This window comes from Amblyraja radiata, chromosome 20 (assembly GCF_010909765.2).
Source record: "Amblyraja radiata isolate CabotCenter1 chromosome 20, sAmbRad1.1.pri, whole genome shotgun sequence".
Lineage (NCBI taxonomy): Eukaryota > Metazoa > Chordata > Chondrichthyes > Rajiformes > Rajidae > Amblyraja > Amblyraja radiata.
Window position 1 is genome coordinate 26,691,872 of NC_045975.1, and position 24,602 is coordinate 26,716,473.

The 24,602-nt window shown below is 39.5% G+C and overlaps 1 protein-coding gene across 3 annotated transcripts in view; it reads right to left on the reverse strand.

Moving 5' to 3' along the window:
- Nucleotides 1-1,764: 1,764 nt before the first annotated feature.
- cars1 (cysteinyl-tRNA synthetase 1) overlaps nucleotides 1,765-24,602 on the reverse strand; it is a 58,102-nt gene continuing 35,264 nt past the window's right edge. For 2 of the 3 annotated variants that reach the window (XM_033039140.1, XM_033039138.1), the window contains 8 exons: nucleotides 18,929-19,118; nucleotides 17,162-17,227; nucleotides 16,154-16,235; nucleotides 12,648-12,728; nucleotides 12,314-12,381; nucleotides 10,233-10,292; nucleotides 5,607-5,690; nucleotides 1,765-2,565 (listed from right to left, as the gene is read on the reverse strand). In XM_033039140.1, coding sequence (XP_032895031.1) covers nucleotides 2,431-2,565; nucleotides 5,607-5,690; nucleotides 10,233-10,292; nucleotides 12,314-12,381; nucleotides 12,648-12,728; nucleotides 16,154-16,235; nucleotides 17,162-17,227; nucleotides 18,929-19,118 — 766 coding nt within the window. In that variant the 3' untranslated portion in view covers nucleotides 1,765-2,430. The remainder of the gene's footprint in view (nucleotides 2,566-5,606; nucleotides 5,691-10,232; nucleotides 10,293-12,313; nucleotides 12,382-12,647; nucleotides 12,729-16,153; nucleotides 16,236-17,161; nucleotides 17,228-18,928; nucleotides 19,119-24,602) is intronic. The other variant, XM_033039139.1, reaches the window with a different exon arrangement.

The following is a 24,602-nucleotide window of genomic DNA, read 5'->3' on the forward strand; positions in this document are numbered from 1 at the left end:
CAAGAACACCAGATTGTTACTCCATTCCGCAGTGAGAATGCTATATAATGCATTTGATTGTCATTTGAGCCTGCACTTATTTCAAACCTCTTTTAATCATGGCATTGTGAACATTTTCCTACCTCACATGGTGGCAGGGGTATCTCTGGTTTCTTAGCTATTAATCTGAAGCTTTGGAACATCAGTTCTGCACAACAAGGTTCATAGGATAAGCAACAGAATTGTGTAATCATCTGTGTCCAATTTTAGAAATGAGTCGGAAACTACATATAAAAATTGTTACTTTTGTATACCTGGTTGAATTAAATGAAATATACCAATGCTAATTCATGATCCTTTTCTGGTTATTGCCAGCAGCTAACATAACGTTTCAAAGCTTTAGCATGGAGACAATGAAATGCTCTGTTGTTGCAAGCTTAATAAACAAAAGTAACTTGCGGTGTGATACCTGCACTGAGATAGTAGATAAAATGTATTGTGTGATGCTGGTTTGGGCTAAGTAAGTACATTTCATTTAGGGAAAATTTAGCTATAATTTGTTTCCATGTACCTAGGATAGGAAGTTGGGATGAGCAGCGAGGAGTAAAAAAACAGGAGTGATCATGAAAGTGTGAATCTATGGACATTGGAGATGAGAAATAGTTTTGTTGTAATGAATCATCCCATGTTCTAGCTCAATGTTTGTATTTGAATAATGGTCAATTCAATGAGCTAGTGAATGTGAGCAGACACCTGTAGTTCAACCCTTGAGCAAGGATTGGTATTTTAGCAGACTGAGATGAGAAAAGCTTTTATAGCTGAAAATATTTTATTATATAAAGAATGTGCAAGACTCTCCAAATCAGGATACTAGTGACTCACAAAGCTGCATTCAACTTTATCTGATTCCCCAAATCCATACATTGTGATTAAGACAAGAAAAGGAGATTGTGGTTGTATTCTTCGTGTTCAGTCCATGGAGGTAGAAACAGTATGACATAGATGATTAAACTACCATTATCAGTTTAATTTAACTCTGGATGATTCCATCCCATCTCAAAAACACGTCAATGGCAATTTTTAAAAATTATAATAAATGTCACAAACTGCTGAAGTAACTCAGCAAGTCAGGCAGCATCTCTGGAGAACTCGGCTGACTGACTCATTGAGTTACTCCAGCACTTTTTCTTTTGTAAACCAGCATCTGCAGTTTCGTGCGTCTCCATTTAAAAAAATTGTTTGTGCTATTTTATCATTGCATTTCCTGCACATTTGCAGATACATTACACAGAAGTTAAAAACTGCATCTAAGAAAGATTTATGAAAGTATAAGCGCATCTTTTAAAATTTGACGTTGTTTGCCTCAGCTGCAAAGGTGTGACAGTTTAGGTATATCGACTTCAAACTGTAGGTATGAGACAGTTATTCCCCAATTAAGAGCTGTGACAGACACCCAAACCCAATGCAAAAGTAACAGAAATCCTACATAAATTCCAGTGAAAATAGCATACTGTTGGGTAAGCACCATCTGTGAGCACAAGTCCGAGTACAGAGTGCAGCCTCAGAAAATGGGGACTACTTTTGTCTTTTGAGGCAGACTCATGAAAATCCAAGGGAAGCTTGATCAAATGGCATTTTGATCCATGTCAGATTTCCATTCTCAAAGCAAACTAACATGAAATATATAATTTTGAAACAGCAGCTTTTCAAACAAATTATATCTACCCCTAAATATTAAATTATTAATCAAAGGAGCAGTAATTAAAACCACAAAGTACACAATTGTGGACGGAAATTGAATTGTCTCATTTATTAAGAGGGGAGAGTAAATATATCAAGCAATTAGTATGTTTTTGCCCCCAAACTGCTTTATTTAATGATTTTGTTACATATTTTGTTCACAAAATAGCTTTTGTGAACTTTATACTGATCAAGTTGAATGATATTGCTCAAAATTACTTCGCTTTTTAGCGACATTATCTTATTTACTATGTTATTTGCAGCTTGGTGAGTACATCACTGATCCCTCTGTTTAGAACCAACCTCTGGGGGCACCCCAAACACAGTGTAGTTTCCATACCAGCCAGTCTTTGGCTTAAATGATGCCACCAATTACTGTTTAACGAGAACCTCCTATTAGGGACTGAATTAAACAGCACTTGGTTTGCCCCAAAAAATCATTGAGTTAAATCAACCCAGAATGGATTAAATGCCAGTCCTTAATGTAAACAGCAAGCGCCTAACACACTATGCCATTCAGTCTCTCATCATTCTCATTTAATTCTTCATTGAACAAGAGCAAAGTTCAGAACCTCAGTTTTATTTACATCCATCAGTCGATTCGTCATGGCACCTCTCATCGCCAAGGGTAAACAAAGTCTCTTTTATTTATTTATTCCCACCATTCTTGTGCTTTTTTTGCCCCTTGGAAACACAGTCCTGGTTATGTGTTTAGCTGGTACTGCCATTCTGCAGTGTCTGCACATATTCGTTGTACAACTTCTCCTGTGTTTCATAAAGTTTCCTAAGTTTTTTGGACTGTCCTTTACTGAGTTCCTTACCCTCAGTATCATGGGTTGGAAATCCCTTGATGAAAAGAAACAATACTAACTTTAAGTACTTGCATAAGAGAGCAGACAATGGGGGGAAAAAGCAGGCCATCAAACTTGTCCGTTGTAATAACATACAAATAATTATAATTCACTCTAAACAACCTTACAAATTCTTTATAGGAGTTTTACACTTTCTGCACTGTATCATGACAAAGAATATGCTGTAATCGCTAAGTAGTTGAATCAAGCAGTCCAAATCACCCATCTGTATTATCTGATTTCAAGTAGTTTTGTAGTTACATTTTGAAATGTGGCTTCACTTTCCCTTAATTAAGGAGTAGTCAGTCAAAACTGGGTTCACCAGCGCTGCCGATATTTAAATTATATAAATGATCAAGCCGTATCTCTCATACATTCTGCTCCCTGATTGAGTGACCAACATTACAAAATCTTCGCATTGGCCAATATTTTATCTCATAAACATTGAAGGTAAGTTATCTGTGCAATTCATTAAACCAACAATGAAAAGTAATTTTAGTTGGTGTCAAAGAAGAGTACATATCTAATATCCTAAAGGGTAGAAAGGCTGTGTATTCACCTGAAAACCACATGCATATCCTGCAAGGATTATTGAATGCAATCACAAAGGGTGATTGCAATCACACACTATGACTTTGTTTGTCTGATATTGTACACAAAATCTAATTGCATTAGCTGCTACTTTTTCCTTCAAATTAGACTGACTATCTCTGCACCAATTAAAGCTGCAGATCACAGGAATATGGCAATGGGATTATGAAAGTATCTGTATTAGCTGTGGCTCATTTACAGCAATATTGGTGCTGAGACAGGAGGCTGTGGGCTCAAGTCCCACTCCAGATATTACAGTTCAAAATCTTTGCCAACACTCCAGGGAGGTACCCAGTTACACTCACCAAGTCACAGATGGCCAGATTTCTTATCAATGTTAAGATAAAGGGCATGTCTGCATTTACAAGTGAATGCAAAATATCCCACAGCAGTCCTTTGAAGAACTGCGGAGGGTTACTGGCCGACATTTATCTTTAAATTATAACCTGAAGAAATTTGCAGGTGACTTCCACATTATGAGGATATTCTGAATGTCCACATTCTGAGCAAGCAGACTATATCGTGATATTTTGCATCACAAAGCTGTCGGTGCATGTGCCAAGAAATGTGAATTGGAAAAAAAAATTCTCACAAATTCCGTGAGAGGAACTGGAGACAACCAACATTTCATTTATAGAGTCATTAGAATGATAAGCATAAAAATGAATATAGGTCTCCCAATAAATCTCTCCGCTTCTGTTTCAATCGCATTTAAATTTAGTTGCCTGCTTAAATTGGATTTCCTCATCAGTAAGGCCTGATGTAAACAACATTTAGTTATGGAAGGCATTACAACTATCTTCGATAATGTTTTTAGCTAATTTCTGCGTTCATTTTCCTTCAAAGGCTCCTGTAGAAAGATGAGGACTTCCCATATACAGTGCCCTCCATAATGTTTGGGACAAAGACCCATTATTTATTTGCCTCTGTACTCCACAATTTGAGATTTGTAATAGAAAAAAAAAAAATCACATGTGGTTGAAGTGCACATTGTCAGATGTTAATAAAGGCCATTTTTATACATTTTGGTTTCACCATGTAGATACATAGTCCCCCCATTTCAGGGCACCATAATGTTTGGGACACAGCAATGTCATGAAAATGAAAGTAGTCATGTTTAGTATTTTGTTGCATATCCTTTGCATGCAATGACTGCTTGAAGTCTGCGATTCATGGACATCACCAGTTGCTGGGTGCCTTCTCTGGTGATGCTCTGTCAGGCCTGTATTGCAGCCATCTTTAGCTTATGCTTGCTTTGGGGGCTAGTCCCCTTGTGTTTTCTCTTCAGCATATAAAAGGCATGCTCAATTGGGTTCAGATCGGGTGATTGACTTGGCCACCGAAGAATTTACAATTTTTTAGCTTTGAAAAACTTCTTTGTTGCTTTAGCAGTATGTTTGGGATCATTGTCTTGCTGTAGAATGAACCACCGGCCAATGAGTTTTGAGGCATTTGTTTGAACTTGAGCAGATAGGATGTGTCTATACACTTCAGAATTCATTATGCTACCACCGTCAGCAGTTGTATCATCAATGAAGATAAGTGAGCCAGTACCTTCAGCAGCCATACCTGCCCAGGTCATAACACCCCCACCACCGTGTTTCACAGATGAGGTGGTATGCTTTGGATCTTGGGCAGTTCCTTCTCTCGTCCATACCTTGCTCTTGCCATCACTCTGATGTAGTTAATCTTCGTCCCATGCTGCGAGTATGAGTCAAGGGCAAACTCGGCAGAGGTCGTGAATTAGTTCGTGAAAGTGGGACAGGCCCTTTAGCCTGCCAGTCCCATTGCGATTAGTATGCTCTCTTCTTAATGATGTTCCAAACAGTTGATTTTGGTAAGCCTAAGCTTTGGCTGATGTCTCTAACAGTTTTATTCTTGTTTCTCAGTCTCATAATGGCTTCTTTGACTTTCATTGGCACACATTTTGGTCCTCATGTTGATTCAAGAGATTCAAGATTCAAGAGATTCAAGCTAAACAGCAATAAAAGTTTCCAAAGGTGATGGAAAGACTGGGTGCTGAGAGCTCATTTTCCTGCATTAAGGAGGCATTTAAACACACCTGAGCAATTACAAACACCTGTGAAGCCAGGTGTCCCAAACATTCTGGTGCCCTGAAATGGGGGGGACTATGTATAAACACAGCTGTAATTTCTACATGGTGAATCCAAAATGTATAAATATACCCTTTAATAAAATCTGACAATGTGCACTTTAACCACATGTGTTTTTTTCTATTACAAATCTCAAATTGTGGAGTACAGCGGCAAAATAAATAAATGATGGGTCTTTGTCCCAAACATTATGGAGAGCACAGTACCTGATGGATGTTTAAAATTAAACATAGCATTTCCAATTACTCTTATGATTGAGATATGCCTTTATAAAAAGCTGTCTCTAACTAAGGCAATAGGTAGGCTCAGCTTCCTGTCTTGTAATACTTACAATTTCATCAAACTTGGCATACTTTTCTTTTTCTAATCGGAACATCTCGCTGGGTGGAATTTTCATCTTTGCTAGTTTCACTGCCTTGAAGAAGATAAATAGTATGTTAGTCACTAAACCCCTTCACTTTTACCCAAATCTAATTGTTTGGTTTGGCAGAGTCAGATTTAAGTGTTCTGTTGCTTTGTACAACTGCACTGCTCCACAACCACCACCACATCCTCCACACTTGATCTCCGGTAACCCAGAAGATGCTGAATTTCACCAGTTCCTGCATAAAGGTTTAGTGTTTCCAATATTACTTAATTTTAATCTTCTAGTCTGGTGAGGGATGGAAAAATTGTGTAGTTTGGCTAGCAAAAATATGCTTTCTCTCCCAGAACTGCCAACTGGTCACCATCTACCACATGCAAATACTGGTGTAATGAAGGCATCCTCGGGTTTCAGAAGGAAGGTCTCAGGTTACTGTCATTCCAGCCTCTACTCCCTACATTTTGCCTTCCAGCAGCACTTAGTACCTGTAAATTTTAGGTTTCAACCCGGAATCACTGTAGTCCAAGACTTTCTGCTATGATAATAAGACTTTGCATGTTCACATGAACAAGTCAACACCTCATCATGTTGAGGCAACTCAAGGCATATCCTTGAATATTCTTTGAAAAATAAATCACTGTAATTCAGAGTTTATTTTTATGTATAAAAGTGTTTCTTAAGATGCATTTAATTCACATTTTAAGTTGCGAAACGGTGATTTCCCCCCCCGAAGAACCGGCAGTGTATTTGCTGCCGATATGGGGGACTAAATCACCGCAACCTCAACGTTCCAAATGGTCCCGTTCCAGAAAATCCCACAGGCAAGTTGATTTAAATGGCCATTAATGTACAGGTATTAAACATTAAATTCCTTCCATTTGGCCTATAAACCCATGACAATGAGATTTTAAAATTATGTTATATTCTGAATTCTTGTGTGAATGTTATTTGGACACTTAGGATATTTAAAAATGTTAATCTATTCTTAAGAAATGGATAGATGTTTAGATCTAGTAATTGAATTTTGTAATTAGCTACAATTAGGTAACTAACTAATTATATGCTTTAATTTCAAGTCATCTAAGTAAGATTATTTCATATTTGTTTCAGAATGCTTCAATCTATAATAACTAAACATTTCTTTCAGTTCTCTTAAATTTTAAGAAAGTTATGGGCTTTTAAATGTTCTCGATCACAGCTTTTGTGTTAAGTCAATGATAAAGCATAAGGAACAAGATGCCAATTTCCGAGTATGAAAATGGCCATAACTTTTTTAATACTGAAGATATGAAAGTGAATTAGGTGTCAAATTAAACTTCTTTTTATGCTTTATCTGATGGGATAAATTAAAGACTTGATTTTTAAAATCTCAAAATTTTGTAACATTGCTTCTGAAGGGCAGTGTGTAATGAAAGGTCAGCAGCTATTGATAAGAGAGTTTATCACAATACAACATCATAGGTTTCCATGATAAAGAGACAAAGGTATATATAGTTGGATTGTCAACATGAAAATGTGTCATAAACAGTGCAATTAGTTAGTCTTTGTAGAGATTACATACATATGGTTCTAAATATAGTTCCAGCTTTCTAAGTAAATATATACTATATTTGCTTCATGGAAGAGAAGGGTGGGCAATGTTTGCCTCCTAAATAAATATTGTACATGAGAATTTATAGTTATGTACTTACAAATTCCAATTTCCCCTGCATAAATATAAAAATGACAAACTGGCATTTGGAATAACATGGATAGTATAGTTCTCAGTCAAGTGAACTTTATCAATCAGTATTTGGAGTCACTCTTTTACTTAAGGGTCAAATGGTTATGAAAGAAATATGATCCTTCTGATGATATTCCAAGGAATGGAATTCTAAACGATTCAAATCAGACTTCACCTTTTAATGAGCATTGCTAATTCCCAACTTAGTTCTGGCTTACATTAAAATAGAGAATCAACTACAAGTTTTAAAGAGGGAGCAGGTCAGGGGATGATACTGCAGATGGAAGCCAAATGGCAAAGCTGATGCTAAGCTTCAAAAGGAGTTCAGATCTATGATTGTGAATGTAATAAATTAATTACGATTGTGTAAGTATTTGAAAACCTCAGTCTGATTGACACTTAACATCACAACATACATTTGTCTTTTGGAAAGATCACCGAATTGGAATCTGTGGACCCTCTGGACAGTATTTGATGCCCAGCATGGAGTCTCTCAGTGGTGAGATTGTAATTTAATGCAGTTCAAGAATAATTAATTCTTCACTGGTAAAGCTGCTGCCTTACAGTTTCAGCAACCTGGGTTTAATCTTGAATCATATCATAGGGTATGTGGAGAACAGGGAAAGGTAATGGGCATTGAGAAGGTTGAGAAGGAAAATTAGATAAGCCACGATCAAACGGTGGAGCAGACTCCAGGGGCTGAAAGGCCTTTAGTCTGCTATTCTGTCTGATGATCTTGATTTCTGGTCCTGTCTGTGTGGAGTTGGCATGTTCTCTCTGTCCACGTGGGTTTCCTCCTGTTTACCCCTAATCACTGAGAGGTGTGAATTAGTGGGTTAACTGATTATCATAGAGTGCTCCGAGTGTGTAGGCGAATGGTGGAATCAGCATGGGTGGGGGTAGGTTTGAAGAGAATGAGGGGAGAATAAAATGGGATTAGCACATGATTGGCAGCAATGTTTAGTACCAACCTGGTGATCAGAACAGCCTTTTTTCCGTGCTATATTACCCTATGACTCTGTTTAAAACAAAAGTTTGGGAAATGAATGGTCCAGAGGTTCACTGAGAATCCAACATTCAATTCTGTCTAAATGCAAAAGTCTCCGTTTGCTGACTTTTGCCGCAGTTATGGTTAAATGTAAAAAAGTTATAAACATTCAAGAATTCTAGAGCCACCTACTCAAGGAGGTGGCTCTAGAAATTGTGGATGCATTAGTGATCATTTTCCAATGTTCTATAGATTCAGGATCAGTTCCTGTGGATTGGAGGGTAGCTAATGTTATCCCACTTTTCAAGAAAGGAGCGAGAGAGAACACGGGGAATATAGAACAGTTAGCCTGACATCGGTGGTGGGGAAGATGCTGGTTAAATGATTAAAGAACTAATAATGTCACATTTGGATAGCAGTAAAAGGATTGGTCCAAGTCAGAATGGATTTATGAAGGGGAAATCCTGCTTGACTAATCTTCTGGAATTTTTTGAGGATGTGACAAGTAAAATGGATGAAGGAGAGCCAGTGGATGTAGTTTATCTGGACATTCAGAAAGCCTTTGATAAGGTCCCACACAGGAGATTAGTGTGGAAAATTAGAGCACATGGTATTGGGGGTAGGGTACTGACATGGATAGAAAATTGTTTGGCAGACAGGAAACAAAGAATAGGGATTAACAGGTCCCTTTCAGAATGGCAGATAGTGGCGAGTGGAGTACGGCAAGGCTCGGTGCCTGGGCCACAACTATTTACAGTATATATTTAGATGATGGAATTAAAAGTAACACTAGCAAATTTGCAGATGATACAAAGCTGGGTGGCAGTGTGAACTGCGAAGAGGATGCAAGGAGGTTGCAGGGTGACTTGGACACGTTGAATGAGTGGGCAGATGCATGGCAGATGCAGTATAATGTAGATAAATGTGAGGTTATCCACTTTGGTGGCAAGAACAAGGAGGCAGATTATTATCTCAATGGTGTCAGATTAGGAAAAAGGGAAGTGCAATGTGACCTGGGTGTCCTTGCACACCAGTCACAGAAAGTAAACATAAAGGTACAGCAGGCAGTGAAGAAAGCTAATGGCATGTTGGCCTTCATAATGAGAGGATTTGAGTATAGGAGGAAAGAGGTCCTTCTGCAGTTGTACAGGGCCCTGGTGAGACCACATCTGGAGTATGGTGTGCAGTTTGGGTCTCCTAATTTGAGGAATGACATCCTTGCTATGAAGGGAGTGCAGCGTAGGTTCACGAGGTTAATCCCCGGGATGGCGGGACTGTCATATGAGGAAAGATTGGAAAGACTGGGTTTGTATTCACTGGAATTTAGAAGGATGAGAGGGTATCTTATAGAAACATATAAAATTATAAAAGGACTGGACAAGCTAGATGTAGGAAAAATGTTCCCAATGTTGGGGTAGTCCAGAACTGGGGGGCACAGTCTAAAAATAAATGGGAGGCCATTTAAAACTGAGGTTAGAAATAACTTTTTCACCCAGAAAGTTGTGAATTTATGGAATTCTCTGCCACAGAAGGCAGTGGAGGCCAACTCACTGGATGAATTTAAAAGAGACATAGATAGAATTCTTGGGGCTAGCGGAATCAAGCAGTATGGGGAGGCAGCCATGGGTTACTGATTGTGGATGATCAGCAATGATCGTAATGAATGGCGGTGCTGGCTCGCAGGGCTGAATGGCCTCCTCCTGCACCTATTTTCTATGTTTCTATGTTTATAAGAATTGGGGTTAGTGAGTGATCTTTCGGATTCTTGCTGTCTACTGGCTGTTTCTTTTTATTTCCCATCATGTCCATCACGATAGACAAGTTACATTAAACCAACTAGCTATTTTGGTATGGTGTCCTGCAGCATGTTGTAAATTCTTACTTCAAGTTCTCTTTTTTTCTGAGTTGCCTCTTCCTTCTTCCTGATTTTTGCTTCTTCAATCTGCCCCCAAAAAAACAGCAGTTAAAAGGTTACAATTTGTGGTAAACAGGCCTGATCAGATTTAATTTAGCCCACATCTTGCATTTATACCACACAATCCCCCAATCTAGATATCCCAACTAAAGTTTGAGGTCTTCCTGCTGTGGTCTTTTGCACAATTGGCGACACTTTAAACTTGATGAAATAGATTTAAATAACTGAAAAAATTAAAAAATGGATAAAACTAAATTAAAAAATGTTAAACGCTTCTTATATATTTACAAATAATCATATATTAAAAGATTAACATATCGAACAACACATTAAGAGACGAAACCTCCTTGAGCCTGGTGTCATGCAGTAAAATCATGGGTGATATTACTGTGATCCAATTTCTGTGTTTCCATCTACCCCTGTTAATCTTTATGTCTATGCTTATTAAAAATCATTGAACTCCAGTTTAAAAATATTAAAAGGCTCTTTTACGACTACACTTTGAGGAAGGGAGCTCTACAAATCTTCAAACCTCAGAAAATAATATATTGATTTGTTTAAGTGGGTGACCCCTTATTTTAAAACAATGACCCTATTTAGATTCTCCCACTGGAGGAAACATCCTATCCACTTTTAACCCACTGTCCCCTCAGGACCGTACATATTTCAATCAAGTTACCGCTCACACTTCTAAACTCCAGCAGATGCAAGCCTAGATCTGTCCAATCTTTCCTCATGGCAGACTGAGCAGTGCTGGTATATCAGACTAGTAAACCTTCTCTAAACTGCTTCCTATGATTCCTGCTTCCTAAGATTACAGCACTTACATCCATCTTTAATTATGGAAACTAATAGTGTACTTAGTACTACAGATGTGGTCTCAATAATGCCATGTATAATCTTTCCCCTATCATGTTCACTTCACCAAGCACTAAACAATAAAATTCTATTAGACGACCTATTATTTTCTGTATGATCTTCAGACACCCAACTCCCTTTGTGTATCAAACCACTGTAATATCTCACAATTTAAGTAAAATGTTGTTTTCAAATTTTCCCACATTACGCAGAGGAGAGCCACGGTGCAAGAATTATAACAGTGGGTGATACACTGGTTAGATAGGGAAAGGCATTGATAGAGAAAATATATTTTTATGTGCATCACCACTTTCATGCTCAACATAATGCTCTTTATTCCAAATTAATTTAATAACATGAATTTAAATTTATCATCTTTAAATATGTTGCCAATGCAACAGCCAGGCCTTTGGATAATTAAACAGTCAACTCCATAAATATGTTCAGATCTACATAAAGAATAATAGCGTCCTAATTTTTTCTCTCCATGTTTTAAGAACATAAAAATAAAATATTTAGATTTAAAATCATAGAAAATCTCCAGCCCCTATGACAGTTTACTATCATATATCTTACAATAGTTGTGCCTATTCTTAACCCTACCACATTCGGTTGTTTCTATATTTTTTGCACTATTTCAGATTGCTTTTTTGTACACAAAAAAAGTATCTATGTGCATGAATAATAAACACACCTGTCATGTGGCCAGAAAACAACAAAAAACTTTGCTGATGTGCTGAGGTGCTGAAATGCTGCACCAGTGCGTCCCGTCACAAAAAAAGCACCACTTTGCACCATTCTGGTGTTTTGCACTTGCTGTTATATTTATCATTTAATTTATCATAACCATGTATACTGTTTACTGTGAGCTTCATGCAAATAAGAAATGTATATGCACTCTTCACGTGTATATGAAAATAAACAAATCTAATCTAGGTTTTGACATTGGTTATACCAAACTGGAGAATTTTACTCACCGGTTATATGTTGGTGATAAATTACTTTGTGTTACACACAAAAAAAGTCCTAGTGAAGGAGCATTGACTATGCTGTTGTCACATTAATTTCTCCAGGAACTGTCTGCTCAGAACTGAAAACTGGCCTGAAATCATGCAATTTCCTCATTACGATTTGTTCTATAATGGACTTAATTCTTTCCGAAATTCGCTACCTACAGATTTGCAATTTACCTTTTTCTTCTCTTCTCGCTCCCTCAGCAATGTCTCTCTGTCCACTAGCTTCACCACAGTGCATAGCCCTGTAATTGCAAAGTCATCAGACAATCAGCCCACCCATTCAAATGCACAACAGGGGCTGCTCCGCCCCTCTTTCAGCTGGTTGAACATGGGAAAAGAAAATGTTAAAAAATCTTGCATCAGAGAATAATACTTAGCAGTAATACATGACAGATTTGACATTAGATGCAACCAATCCCAATTTTACTTTCAATAAATACCAGATTCAACACAAGGAAACATTTGTCTCTCTAATTCAGTCTATAGGCTGACCAGATTCAACATATACCTTCATGGTCCTCAAAGCGGACTCCAAGTTCAGGAAGGATATCATCTCGAAGACCATCACACAGCTGCAGAACCTCACTAACTGTAACACAGAAAGGGTTAATCAACACACACATTTCAAGCAGTGTCAGAATCGGGCATTACTCAAGTTTCGTCTCCAAACTATTTCCTTTGCATTCGTGTTGATCATTGATAACAGTGCCAGGAGTAAAAGGTTAAAAATAAGAGGTATTAAGTAGATTGAAGCAATTTGTGCTCTGCTCAGCTAATTAAGGGTTAACTGGAGATTAAAGTTTTTTTTTTTTTACATTACATGACAAGTTATTTATCTACTTGCATCTCATTTTTATCCATAATTGTGGAAGTGCTAAGTTCACCATGTTGGGTTCATTCCGACCTGGATCAGCACTGATACTATTCTAACTCAATCGAACTCTGCTTGTACAGTGCATTCAGAAAGTATTCAGACCTTCACTTTTTCCACATTTTGTTGCGTTACAGCCTTATTTTAAAAAGGATTAAATTCATTTCTTTTTTAAATCAATCTACACACAATTTCCCAGAATGAAGAGGCGAAAACAGGTTTTTTTGCGCAAACTTTTGCAAAGTAATTAAAAAGAAATAACTGAAATATCACATTTACATAAGTATTCAGACCCTTTGCTATGATACTCAAAATTGAGCTTAGGTTCATCCTGTTTCCATTGATTATCCTTGAGATCTTTCTCCAAATTGGAGTCCACCAGTGGTAAATTAAATTGATTGGTCATAATTTGGAAAGGCACACACCTGTCTGTATAAGGTCTCACAGTTGACAGTGCATGTCAGAGCAAAAACCAAGCCATGAAGACGAAGGAGTTGTCTATGGGCCTCCAAAACAGGATTGTATCGAGACACAGACCTGAGGAAGGGTATAAAACAATTTCTGCAGCATTGCAGGTCCCGAAGTGCACACTGGCCTCCGTCATTCTCAAATGGAAGAACTTTGGAACCAGGACTCTTCATGGAGCTGGCTGCTCGGCCAAACTGAGCAATCGGAGGAGAACGGCCTTGGTCAGGGAGGTGACCAAGAACCCGACAGAACTCCAGAGTTCCTATGTGGAGATGGGAGAACCTTCCAGAAGGACAACTATATCTGCAGCATTCCATCAATCAGGCCTTTAAGGTAGAGTGGCCAGACAGAAGCCACTCTTCAGTAGAAGGCACAAGACAGCCCACTTGGAGTTTGCCAAAAGGCACCTAAAGGACTCTCAGACCATGAGAAACAAGATTCTCTGGTCTGATGAAACCAAGATAGAACTCTTTGGTCTGAATGCCAAGCGTCACGTCTGGAGGAAACCAGGCACCGCTCATCACCTGGCCAATACCATTCCTACGGTGAAGCATAGTGGTGGCAGCATCATGCTGTGGGGATGTTTTTCGTGGCAGGAACTGGGAGACTAGTCAGGGTCGAGGGAAAGATGAACAGAGCAAAGCACAGAGAGATTCTTGATGAAAACCTGCTCCAGAGTGTTCTAGACCTCAGACTGGGCCGGAGGTTCACCTTCCAACAGGACAATGACCCTAAGTACACAGCTAAGACAACGCAGGAGTGGCTTCGTGACATCTGTGAATGTCCTTGAGTGGCCCAGCCAGAGCCCAGACTTGAACCCAATCGAACATATCTGGAGGGACCTGAAAATAGCTGTGCATCGACGCTCCCTATCCAACCTGACAGAGTTTGAGAGGATCTGCAGAGAAGAATGGGAGAAATTACCCAAATACAGGTGTGCCAAGCTTGTGGCGTCAGACCCAAGGCTTGAGGCTGTAATCGCTGCCAAAGGTGCCTCAACAAAGTACTGAGTAAAGGGCCTGGATACTTATGTGATATTTCAGTTCTTTTTAATTACTTTGCAAAAATTTCTAAACACCTGTTTTTGCTTTTTTATTATGGGGTATTGTGTGAAGATTGATGATAATTTTTTTTTAAATTATATCCATTTTAGAATAAGGCTGTAATGTAACAAAATGTGGAAAAAGTGAAGGAGTCTGAATACTTTCTGAATGCACTGTACACCAAGAAAACTAAATTCTTATTCAGTCAATGACTACATTACAGAGTTCAAAGTACAGCAATTCATTCCTTCTTACAATCATTCCCAATTTCCTCAATATTTTGGATCAATTCTTCGAAGTTGTAACACCTCAACAAATTAAAAACAAAACTGACAATGTATCAAATTTGTCTGAGTATGAATTGGTGATTCAGGTTCAGATTATTCAATGCATGTAGAAGTGTAGTGTTGTAGGGAATTGAAAGTCGTTGTATTCCCTACAACTCTGCACTCTTAATTGGTGAAATAACAATGTGATTACTTTAATGATTTGAAAATTGCTTCAGAAGTAGTTGATTTATTACACTCTCTCTTGATCCTTTCTCTTTCCTCTACCAGATTTGTTTCCCAATCTTATTTTTTAAACCATACCAATGACGCTTGGAATAATGATATGTAGATTATTGACCAGTAGTTAGAGCACAATTATTTTGTTGGTATGCGACGATCTCACCACATTTAGTGATGTAGAATCTTACAAGTGTGCAAGAAATTAGCTCTGATTGGGAGTTTATGATTTGTCAAGAAACTTCAACATATGTCATCGTAAAGTGGTTTAGATGCTTACAGTCCATATTTGTTTGACATCAGCGATCTGGCCTTGCAAGGTACAAAACAAAATATTTTATTGGTAGAACAGCAGAAACAGGCCTTGGTATATAATACATTAGCTTCAATATGGGGTGGAACTGACACACTATTATACCCTATCAAATTACGCATTCTCCAGGAATAGGTCACTTGTTCAAATATGAAGGTAAATCTGTTGGAAGGAGTCCATCAACTGGAAGGTGAGATATCGTAACTAAGCTGATAAATGGACATACTCCTGATGCTTCACACTATAAAAGCAGGTGGCCCAGAGGAAAAATAAGGAATGAATAAGAGGGGAGCAGTCAAAGCAGCTTGCTTAAAGCTTGTCCAGCCAGAAGAAACAGCCCAAAGAACTGAGTACAAAGTCTGAACTATATTTTGTGTGTATGTGTGATTTAGAGATTGGGGAGAGAGAAACACCACTAATCTATTATATGCAACAAATGTAACCTTGAATATTGATTAAAGATGCGATGCTGCTGGCCTGAAGCTTTGTGATGACAGGGTTCCTGGGCAAGAGTGATGGAATAATCTCTTCACCTTAATTATTTGCAAAAGGCTACTGAAAGTCATAGTGGTAGAAGCGGCAGGTAAACCAGGGGATGGAAAAGAATTGGTGAACTATAACAAGACAAGGAAGTCCTGCCCAAACTGGAATGTTCTGGACAGTCTTTATCTTAACCTGTTGTAAAGTTAAATTTTAATTGCAGCTTCTTCCTTCCACTTTCAGTACCGAGGCTATTGATCGTATCCATGCTAATTAAATGTTAGCTATTGGAAGGACATGCATGGAAAACTGGGTGTTCCATTAACTCCCTACCTTTCTTCTCGCGGGCTATTTGTCGGACACCTTCACGAAAATCTGATAATACCTTCAGGTAAGGCATCACTGTGGTTTCCAGCTGGATAAAGAGCACAACGTTAGAGGTAGATGTAGCAGTAACTGAGTAAAACACAAAGTGCTGGAGGAACTTAGTAGGTCAGACAGCATCTATAGAAGGAGTGAACAGATTGACATTTCAGAGATCCTTCAGACTGATTGGAGTGGAGTGGGGGTGGGAGGGGAAAGAAAGCTGGAAAATAGAAAGGGCAGGGCAAAGCATTGCAAGTAATTGGTGGATATAGGCGAGGGGTGGGGTGGGTTGGATTACCAAATGGGTGGAGTAATTGACAAAGGATGGAGGTGAAAAGGAGACAAAAGGGCGTCAGATAAGGAGGTGCAAAATATAAAGCCAGAGGAAGGGATATGGGTGATAGGGTACGGAGAAAGGGAAAAGGGAGGGGAAAAAAAGGAAATGGGGGTCTTGAGGATGGGAGATGAACATAAAAAGGAGGGGAAAGGAGCAGCGTGACTGGGGAGGTGGTAGAAATGAGTTCACACCAAGATTGGGGAACAGGAAAGTGGTGGGGGGCATTATTCATAATTGGATAATACAATGTTTGATGGCTCTGTCATAGTAACAGCTTTCCTCCAATTTCATTACACAATAGTACCTTACTTTGATCATGCAGTCAGCACCTATACACCATGATTCTCACAGTAATTGTACAAAAAATTTGATGTGTCAAACCTAGCTGAGTGGTAATGTCTGATTCACAAGATTGTGGGATCATATCCCACTTCAGGTCTTGAGCACAGAATCAAGGATAACAGTGTTCCACCATTGGAAAGTGTTGCCTGCTAAATGAACCCCAACCCTTCTCGGGAGAATGTAAAAATAATACTTGGGGATCTCATATTTTTATTGTATTAATATTTTTGTTGCATTACAGAATACTTCTTCAGTGTTGATATAGTACTTTTTTGGAGAGAATGAAAAATACTTACATTCAAATTCTGACCATCTCTAACAGGGAACCCAATGGGTTCTTCACCCTCTATTGCTCCAAAAATCTGATTGATAGAAGGGAACACAAAGACAATCAAAATTACAACTTCATTTCCCACTGCCTGGTTTGAAACAAGGCCGGACAATTGATATTTTTTACTATTCACACCTCAGATCTTTAATTTTTAATCAAGCCTCTGTAACCCAACATTTACTAGCTTTACATCATTTGAAATATTTTCTAATTTTCTCTTTTTTCCAAAGTCACAAAATCACATTTCCCCACAATAGACAATAGACGCAGGAGTAGGCCATTTGGCCCTTCGAGCCAGCACCGCCATTCAATGTGATCATGGCTGATCATCCAAAATCAGTACTCCGTTCATGTCTTCTCCTCTTATCCCCTGACTCCACTATTTTTAAGAACCCTATCTAGCTCTCTCTTGAAAGCATCCAGAGAACCTGCCTCCACCTGAGGCAGAGAATTACACAGACTCGCCACTCTCTGTGAGAAAAAGTGTTTCCTTGTCTCCGTTCTAAATGGCTTACTTCTTATTCTTAAACTGTGGCCCCTGGTGCTGGACTCCCCCAACATCGGGAACATGCTTCCTGCCTCTAGTGTGTCCAAGCCCTTAACAATCTTATATGTTTCATTGAGATACCCTCTCATCCTTCTAAACTCCAGAGTGCACAAACCCAGCTGCTCCATTCTCTCAGCATATGACAGTCCCGCCATCCCGGGAATTAACCTTGTAAACCTACGCTGCATTCCATCAATAGCAAGAATGTCCTTCCTCAAATTAGGGGAACAAAAAATGCCTGTATAATTTACTCAGATTCAAGATTTTTTTTCCAAATGATCTAGTGCCATGAGATGATATTAGACCTGCAGTCAATGTTGAGGATTCCCAGGTTTACTCTCCCATCTGTATAGCACTGTGCACGCTCCATCATGGGTCTGTCCTACTGGTGAGACAAGGTGTTTTGTGGGGACTGTAATGACTAAAGAGTTAAAGATCTACCACACTGTTACTAGTTTTGAGTCACATGTTAAGTTAGAAGGGTAAGAATGGCAGATATTGACCCCGGAATGATATCAGAAAACTGGATGGATTTTCCGACCAACCAGTAACTTTGCAGTCAATATTACGGGTACTGTATTTTACAACCATCCAGTAAATTTGTGGTCAACATTACAGGTACCCATTAGCAAAACAGATGAACTGAATCTGAATCACACAGATGCTACAAACAAATTAATTGTTTTTTTTATTTTGGGTTACTGGTCTGGTCTCATCATCAAACACTCCACCCTCCTCCACGAAAATTATTGCTAGTCTATCTGAAAAAGAACTACCTCATGATTGATCTAGGTTATTCTACCTGGAAATTCAGGACTGCCCCATAGACAGGTGCAAATATGGAAGTTCCTAACTTGCCCAGAGTTCCTTGCCGTCATCATTCCAGCTGCACCCTGACTAACATACTGCTCAAGGAGTATAGCTTTGCAGGAAACCTGTCTCAGTAAACAGGACACATTAGATTAGATTTGGCACAGGCTCCATTCAATTAAATGTTTGCACAAAGTAAATTTCTGGTATTTTACTTGTTATTGAATGAAATTAATAATATTTATGTTTAAAATATATAATTCTATGATTAATTTTCAGTGGCTCGGTAAATTTTGGCATATTAATGTTAGATGTCAAGTGTGAATGTGTGGCACTCTGTGTGGCACATTAGCACACTACATCCCCTTGTCTTACCTTCAGTATCTCTGTGAGGTAGGTAGCAATGGTTCTCAGCAGCATGCGGTTTGGCAACTCCTTGTTGTTCTTCTTTGCTGCAATGTATGTGTTACACTGGCTCACAAGGGTGCGCAGCTCCTCGATCACCGTGCGGGTGTCTATGTTGTCGCACAGTGCTCTGTGCACAGCTGCTTTCTTCTCATAAAAACTTTAATTGAAAATAATGAAATGTTATTTATAAAACTATATCGTTGATACTTTCATTTCTATTTGAAATCATATTAAAAAAAAATTCAACATGGAATCATGATTGGAGGACATGGATGAACTATTTACAAATATATTCCAGGGTCTTCCTCAACACCAAGCCCTGGGTGAATCAGGAGATCCATAATCTGTTTAGGGCTAGATCTGTGGTGTTTAGTACTGGCAATCCAGAGATATACATTAAGTGCTCGTATGACCTCCTGAAGATCGTCACATGAGTGAAGAGGCAAGACAGGACTAATCTGGAGTCACAAACAGATGCCGGACAGCTGTGGCAGAGCACGTACACCGTTACCTCCTACCAGGTAGCAGAGGGTGAATCCAAGTAAAGCATCTGGCCCGCGTGGCATGTGCGGCCAAGTGCCAAATACCTGTGCGGACCAATTGGCTTGAGTATTCAAGGACATCTTCAATCTACAGCTTTTGCAGTCTCAGTTTCCACCAGCTTCAAAACGGCATCTATCACACAGGTGCCCCAGAAGAACATGGTGATCTGTCTCAATGACTACCACCCAGTCGGACTTGCATCAGTTGTAATGAAGTGCTTCAAGACTTGGTTATGGCATGAATCAATTCCTGCCTCAGAAATGACCTGGAGTCATCCTCTTCAATCTGCCCATCACAACAGGTCCACAGTAGCTGCAATCTAGACATAAGGAACTGCTGATGCTGTTTTACCAAAAATGACAAAGTGAAGATGTAACTCATAGGGTCATGCAGCATCTCTGGATGAGGTAGATAGGCAGTTTTGGGTCATAGAAATATAGAAAATAAGTGCATGACTATGCCATTCGGCCCTTCGAGCCAGCACCACCATTCAATATGATCATGGCTGATCATCCAGAATCAGTACCCTGTTCCTGCTTTCTCCCCAGATCCCTTGATTCCATTAGCCCGAAGAGCTATATCCAACTCTCTCTTCCACTGCCTTCTGTGGCAGAGAATTTCGCTGATTCACAACTCTCTGGGTGAAAATGTTTTTCCTCATCTCAATCCTAAATGGCCTACCCTTAATACTTAAACTGTGATCCATGGTTCTGGACTCCCCCAACATCGGGACCATTTTTCCTTCATGTAGTCTGTCGAATCCCTTAATAATTTAATATGTATTTATAATATCACCCCTCTCATCCTTCAAAATTCCAGTGAATATAAGCCCAGTCGATCCATTCTTTCATCATATGTCAATCCTGCCATTCCGGGAATTAATCTGGTGAATCTACGCTACACTCCCTCAATAGCAAGAATGTACTTCCTCAAACTAGGAGACCAAAACTGCACACAATACTCCAGGTGCGGTCTCACCAGGGCCTGTACAACTGCAGCAGGACCTCCTTGCTCCTATACTCAAACCCTCTTGCTATGAAGGCCAACATGCCATTTGCTTACTTCACTGTCTGCTGTACCTGCATGCTTACTTTCAGTGACTGATGTACAAGGACATCCAGGTCTCGATGCACCTCCCCTTTTCCTAATCTGACACCAGTCAGATAATAATCTGCCTTCTTGTTCTTGCAATCAAAGTAGATAACCTCACATTTATCCATATTATACGGCATCTGCCCACTCACCCAACCTATCCAAGTCCCCCTGCAGCCTAATAGCATCCACCTCGCAGCTCACACTGCCACCCAGCTTTGTGTCATCCGCAAAGGGGTCGAGATCCCTTTTCTGACTGATTGTAGTAGAGGATAGAAAGCTGGGAAAGAGGTGGTGCGGGACAATAGGTGAATACAGGTGAGGGGAGTGTGATGAATGGACAGAGTCTAGAGATGAAAATACATCTGGGCTGTGATATAAGGAGAGAAGAGGTGTGAAATGTGAAGGTAGATAGGTGGAAGGGGATGGAGCAGGGACGGAGGGGAAAGAGTGCCAGGCTAATGAGAGAAATGGTTGCTCCTTCAGGTAAGCAAAGGGAATTGGGAACGGGGAGGTGGGGTTGTTGGTCAATTACCTAAAAATGAGTATTTTAAAGTTCATACTGTTGGGTTGTTAGCTACCCAGCAGAATTTGAGGTGCAGCAACTGTGAGATCCAACCGGTCTTGGTGGACCAAGCACAAGTGTTTCGCAAAACGGTCACCTAGTCTAAGCCTGGTCTTGCAGATGCAAAGAAGGCCACATTGGGAGTACCGAATGGAGTAGATGAGGTTAAAGGTGGTGCCTGTAAACATTTGTCTCACTTGATAGGGCTGCCGGCTTTTGTTCAGCTGTTGCAGGCGGGAGTACCTGGAAGGTAGTGGTTCACCGCCATCCCATCCCGAATTCATCACCAAGTTCCAAAACCTGGGCCTCTATACTTCCTTGTGTAACCGGATCGTTGACTTCCTGAAGAAGGGTCTCGACCCGAAACGTCACCTATTCCTTCGCTCCATGGATGCTACCTCAGTTTCTCCAGCATTTTTGTCTACCTTCGATTTTTCCAGCATCTGCAGTTCTTTCTTAACCTATGGACAGTTAGAGTTTGCCTTGTGCAATTGATTTTTTTAATCTCATCAGAATAGACTGCTATTAAATAAACCATTCTCTTAATTCCAACCAGTTTTCTCCCTGTTGTCTACTGAGTGTTTTGCACCAGACTCCCACACTCTCCAGTTTATTTGGTGAGGCACAGCATCAGCTTTTATCTCTGTTGGAAACGCTTCCCCATTTCCGATCACAATCTCATGCGGTACCAGCATGTTTGCAAACTCACCATACTTTGGGAGCCAAGTTTCCCACTGTATACCCTTACTGCCATAAAATAAAAACAGAAAATTCTATAAATACCCAGCAGGTCACGCAGCACATGTGGAGACCGAACCAAAGTTAACGTTTCAGATTGGTTCATGAGTTCTGAAGTTATCGACATGAATATTAAACCCATTTTTCTTTACACAGACAATATCTGACGAGAAGTAGTGTTTCCAGGATTTTCCATTTATTTCAGATTTTGCAGGGTTTTTTTGCTTTTGGATTCTTTCCATTATCTTCGACTTCCTGGACCTCCCTGGCGTCAGACTATCTGTTATTGAAACCATCAGTCGTGACTCATGACCAGCTTAAACTATTCTCATGATCTCCTACTTTCCACTCTCGAGTTTGTTTTAGTTATAATGCCAATGTCATTATCATGAGTAATGTTTGCCTACATGTTCGTCATGACCAATACTTGTTCCAAATTCATTTGCCACTTATATTAACCATATAACCATATAACAATTACAGCACGGAAACAGGCCATCTCGACCCTTCTAGTCCGTGCCGAACACATAATCTCCCCTAGTCCCATATACCTGCGCTCAGACCATAACCCTCCATTCCTTTCCCATCCATATAACTATCCAATTTATTTTTAAATGATAAAAACGAACCTGCCTCCACCACCTTCACTGGAAGCTCATTCCACACAGCTACCACTCTGAGTAAAGAAGTTCCCCCTCATGTTACCCCTAAACTTCAGTCCCTTAATTCTCAAGTCATGTCCCCTTGTTTGAATCTTCCCTACTCTCAGTGGGAAAAGCTTTTCCACGTCAACTCTGTCTATCCCTCTCATCATTTTAAAAACCTCTATCAAGTCCCCCCTTAACCTTCTGCGCTCCAAAGAATAAAGCTCTAACTTGTTCAACCTTTCTCTGTAACTTAGTTGCTGAAACCCAGGCAACATTCTAGTAAATCTCCTCTGTACTCTCTCTATTTTGTTGACATCCTTCCTATAATTAGGCGACCAAAATTGTACACCATACTCCAGAATTGGCCTCACCAATGCCTTGTACAATTTTAACATTACATCCCAACTTCTATACTCAATGCTCTGATTTATAAAGGCCAGCACACCAAAAGCTTTCTTTACCACCCTATCTACATGAGATTCCACTTTCAGGGAACTGTGCACAGTTATTCCCAGATCCCTCTGTTCACCTACATTCTTCAATTCCCTACCATTTACCATGTACGTCCTATTTTGATTTGTCCTGCCAAGATGTAGCACCTCACACTTATCCGCATTAAACTCCATCTGCCATCTTTCAGCCCACTCTTCCAACTGGCATAAATCTCTCTGTAGACTTTGAAACTCTACTTCATTACCCGCAACCCCACCTATCTTAGTATCATCTGCATACTTACTAATCCAATTTACCACACCATCGTCCAGATCATTGATGTACATGACAAACAACAGTGGACCCAACACAGATCCCTGTGGCACCCCACTCGTCACTGGCCTCCAACCTGACAAACAACCATCCACCATTACTCTCTGGCATCTCCCATTCAGCCACTGTTGAATCCATCTTGCTACTCCACCATTAATACCCAACCATTGAACCTTCTTAACCAACCTTCCATGAGGAACCTTGTCAAAGGCCTTACTGAAGTCCATATACACAACATCCACTGCTTTACCCTCATCAATTTCCCGAGTAACATCTTCAAAAAATTCATGAAGATTAGTCAAACATGACCTTCCAGGCACAAATCCATGTTGACTGTTCCTAATCAGACCCTGTTTATCCAGATGCTTATATATATTATCTCTAAGTATTCTTTCCATTAATTTGCCCACCACTGACGTCAAACTAACAGGTCTACAATTGCTAGGTTTACTCTTAGACCCCTTTTTAAACAATATTGCCACACTGGAGTTCCTTGCCAAAGCCTCGTCATCTCTTCCTTTCTCTGTCATGATCCTTCTCAATCTAAATTTTTTAACCTAGTTTTTGGCAACATCGAAAATCTTCTTCATTGATTTATTTGTCAATTATTTATCTGTAACCATTTTACACTCACAGGATAAGAGTGATATTGGCAACACACCCATTTGTTCTCATCCTTACCTGCCGCTGAACTGAATGGTTCGTTTACTCTGCAAAATATTAATGAATCTGACAGGCTTTTCACTGTCACTGATACTGGATTTTCATTTCAGATTTGTTGAACTAAAACTCACTCAGTTTCTCGGTGGAATTTAAATTCATAATTTCAGATCAATGATCCTAAACCTCTGCATAGCAATCTAGAAAGACAGCCACAATCACGGGTCAAGTGTTTGGGAAAATTATATGTCAACGAGATAACAGAATGGTAAGTTTTTGTATTATTATAAATTCCAGAGAAGCTGCCTGACCCGCTGAGTTACTCCAGCACTTTGTGCCTATCTTTGGTTTATACCAGCATCTGCAGTTCCTTTCTATACTATAAAATATTACTTGGTTCAGTTTTAACCAACATTCAAAACGAAACTTGATTTCACATTGCTTTACCTATAAAGTTAGCTTATTGTTGGACCAGGCAATTAGTAATGACAGCTTGTTTTATTTATCCCTGACGTTGCATGGAAGTGTTCCCATGGATCCCACCTGTTTTTTTCTTTTTCCAGAATATTCCTTCAAGAATTTGCTTAAACTACTTCCCTGCTATGAATGGATACCATATGTGCAATGTGGG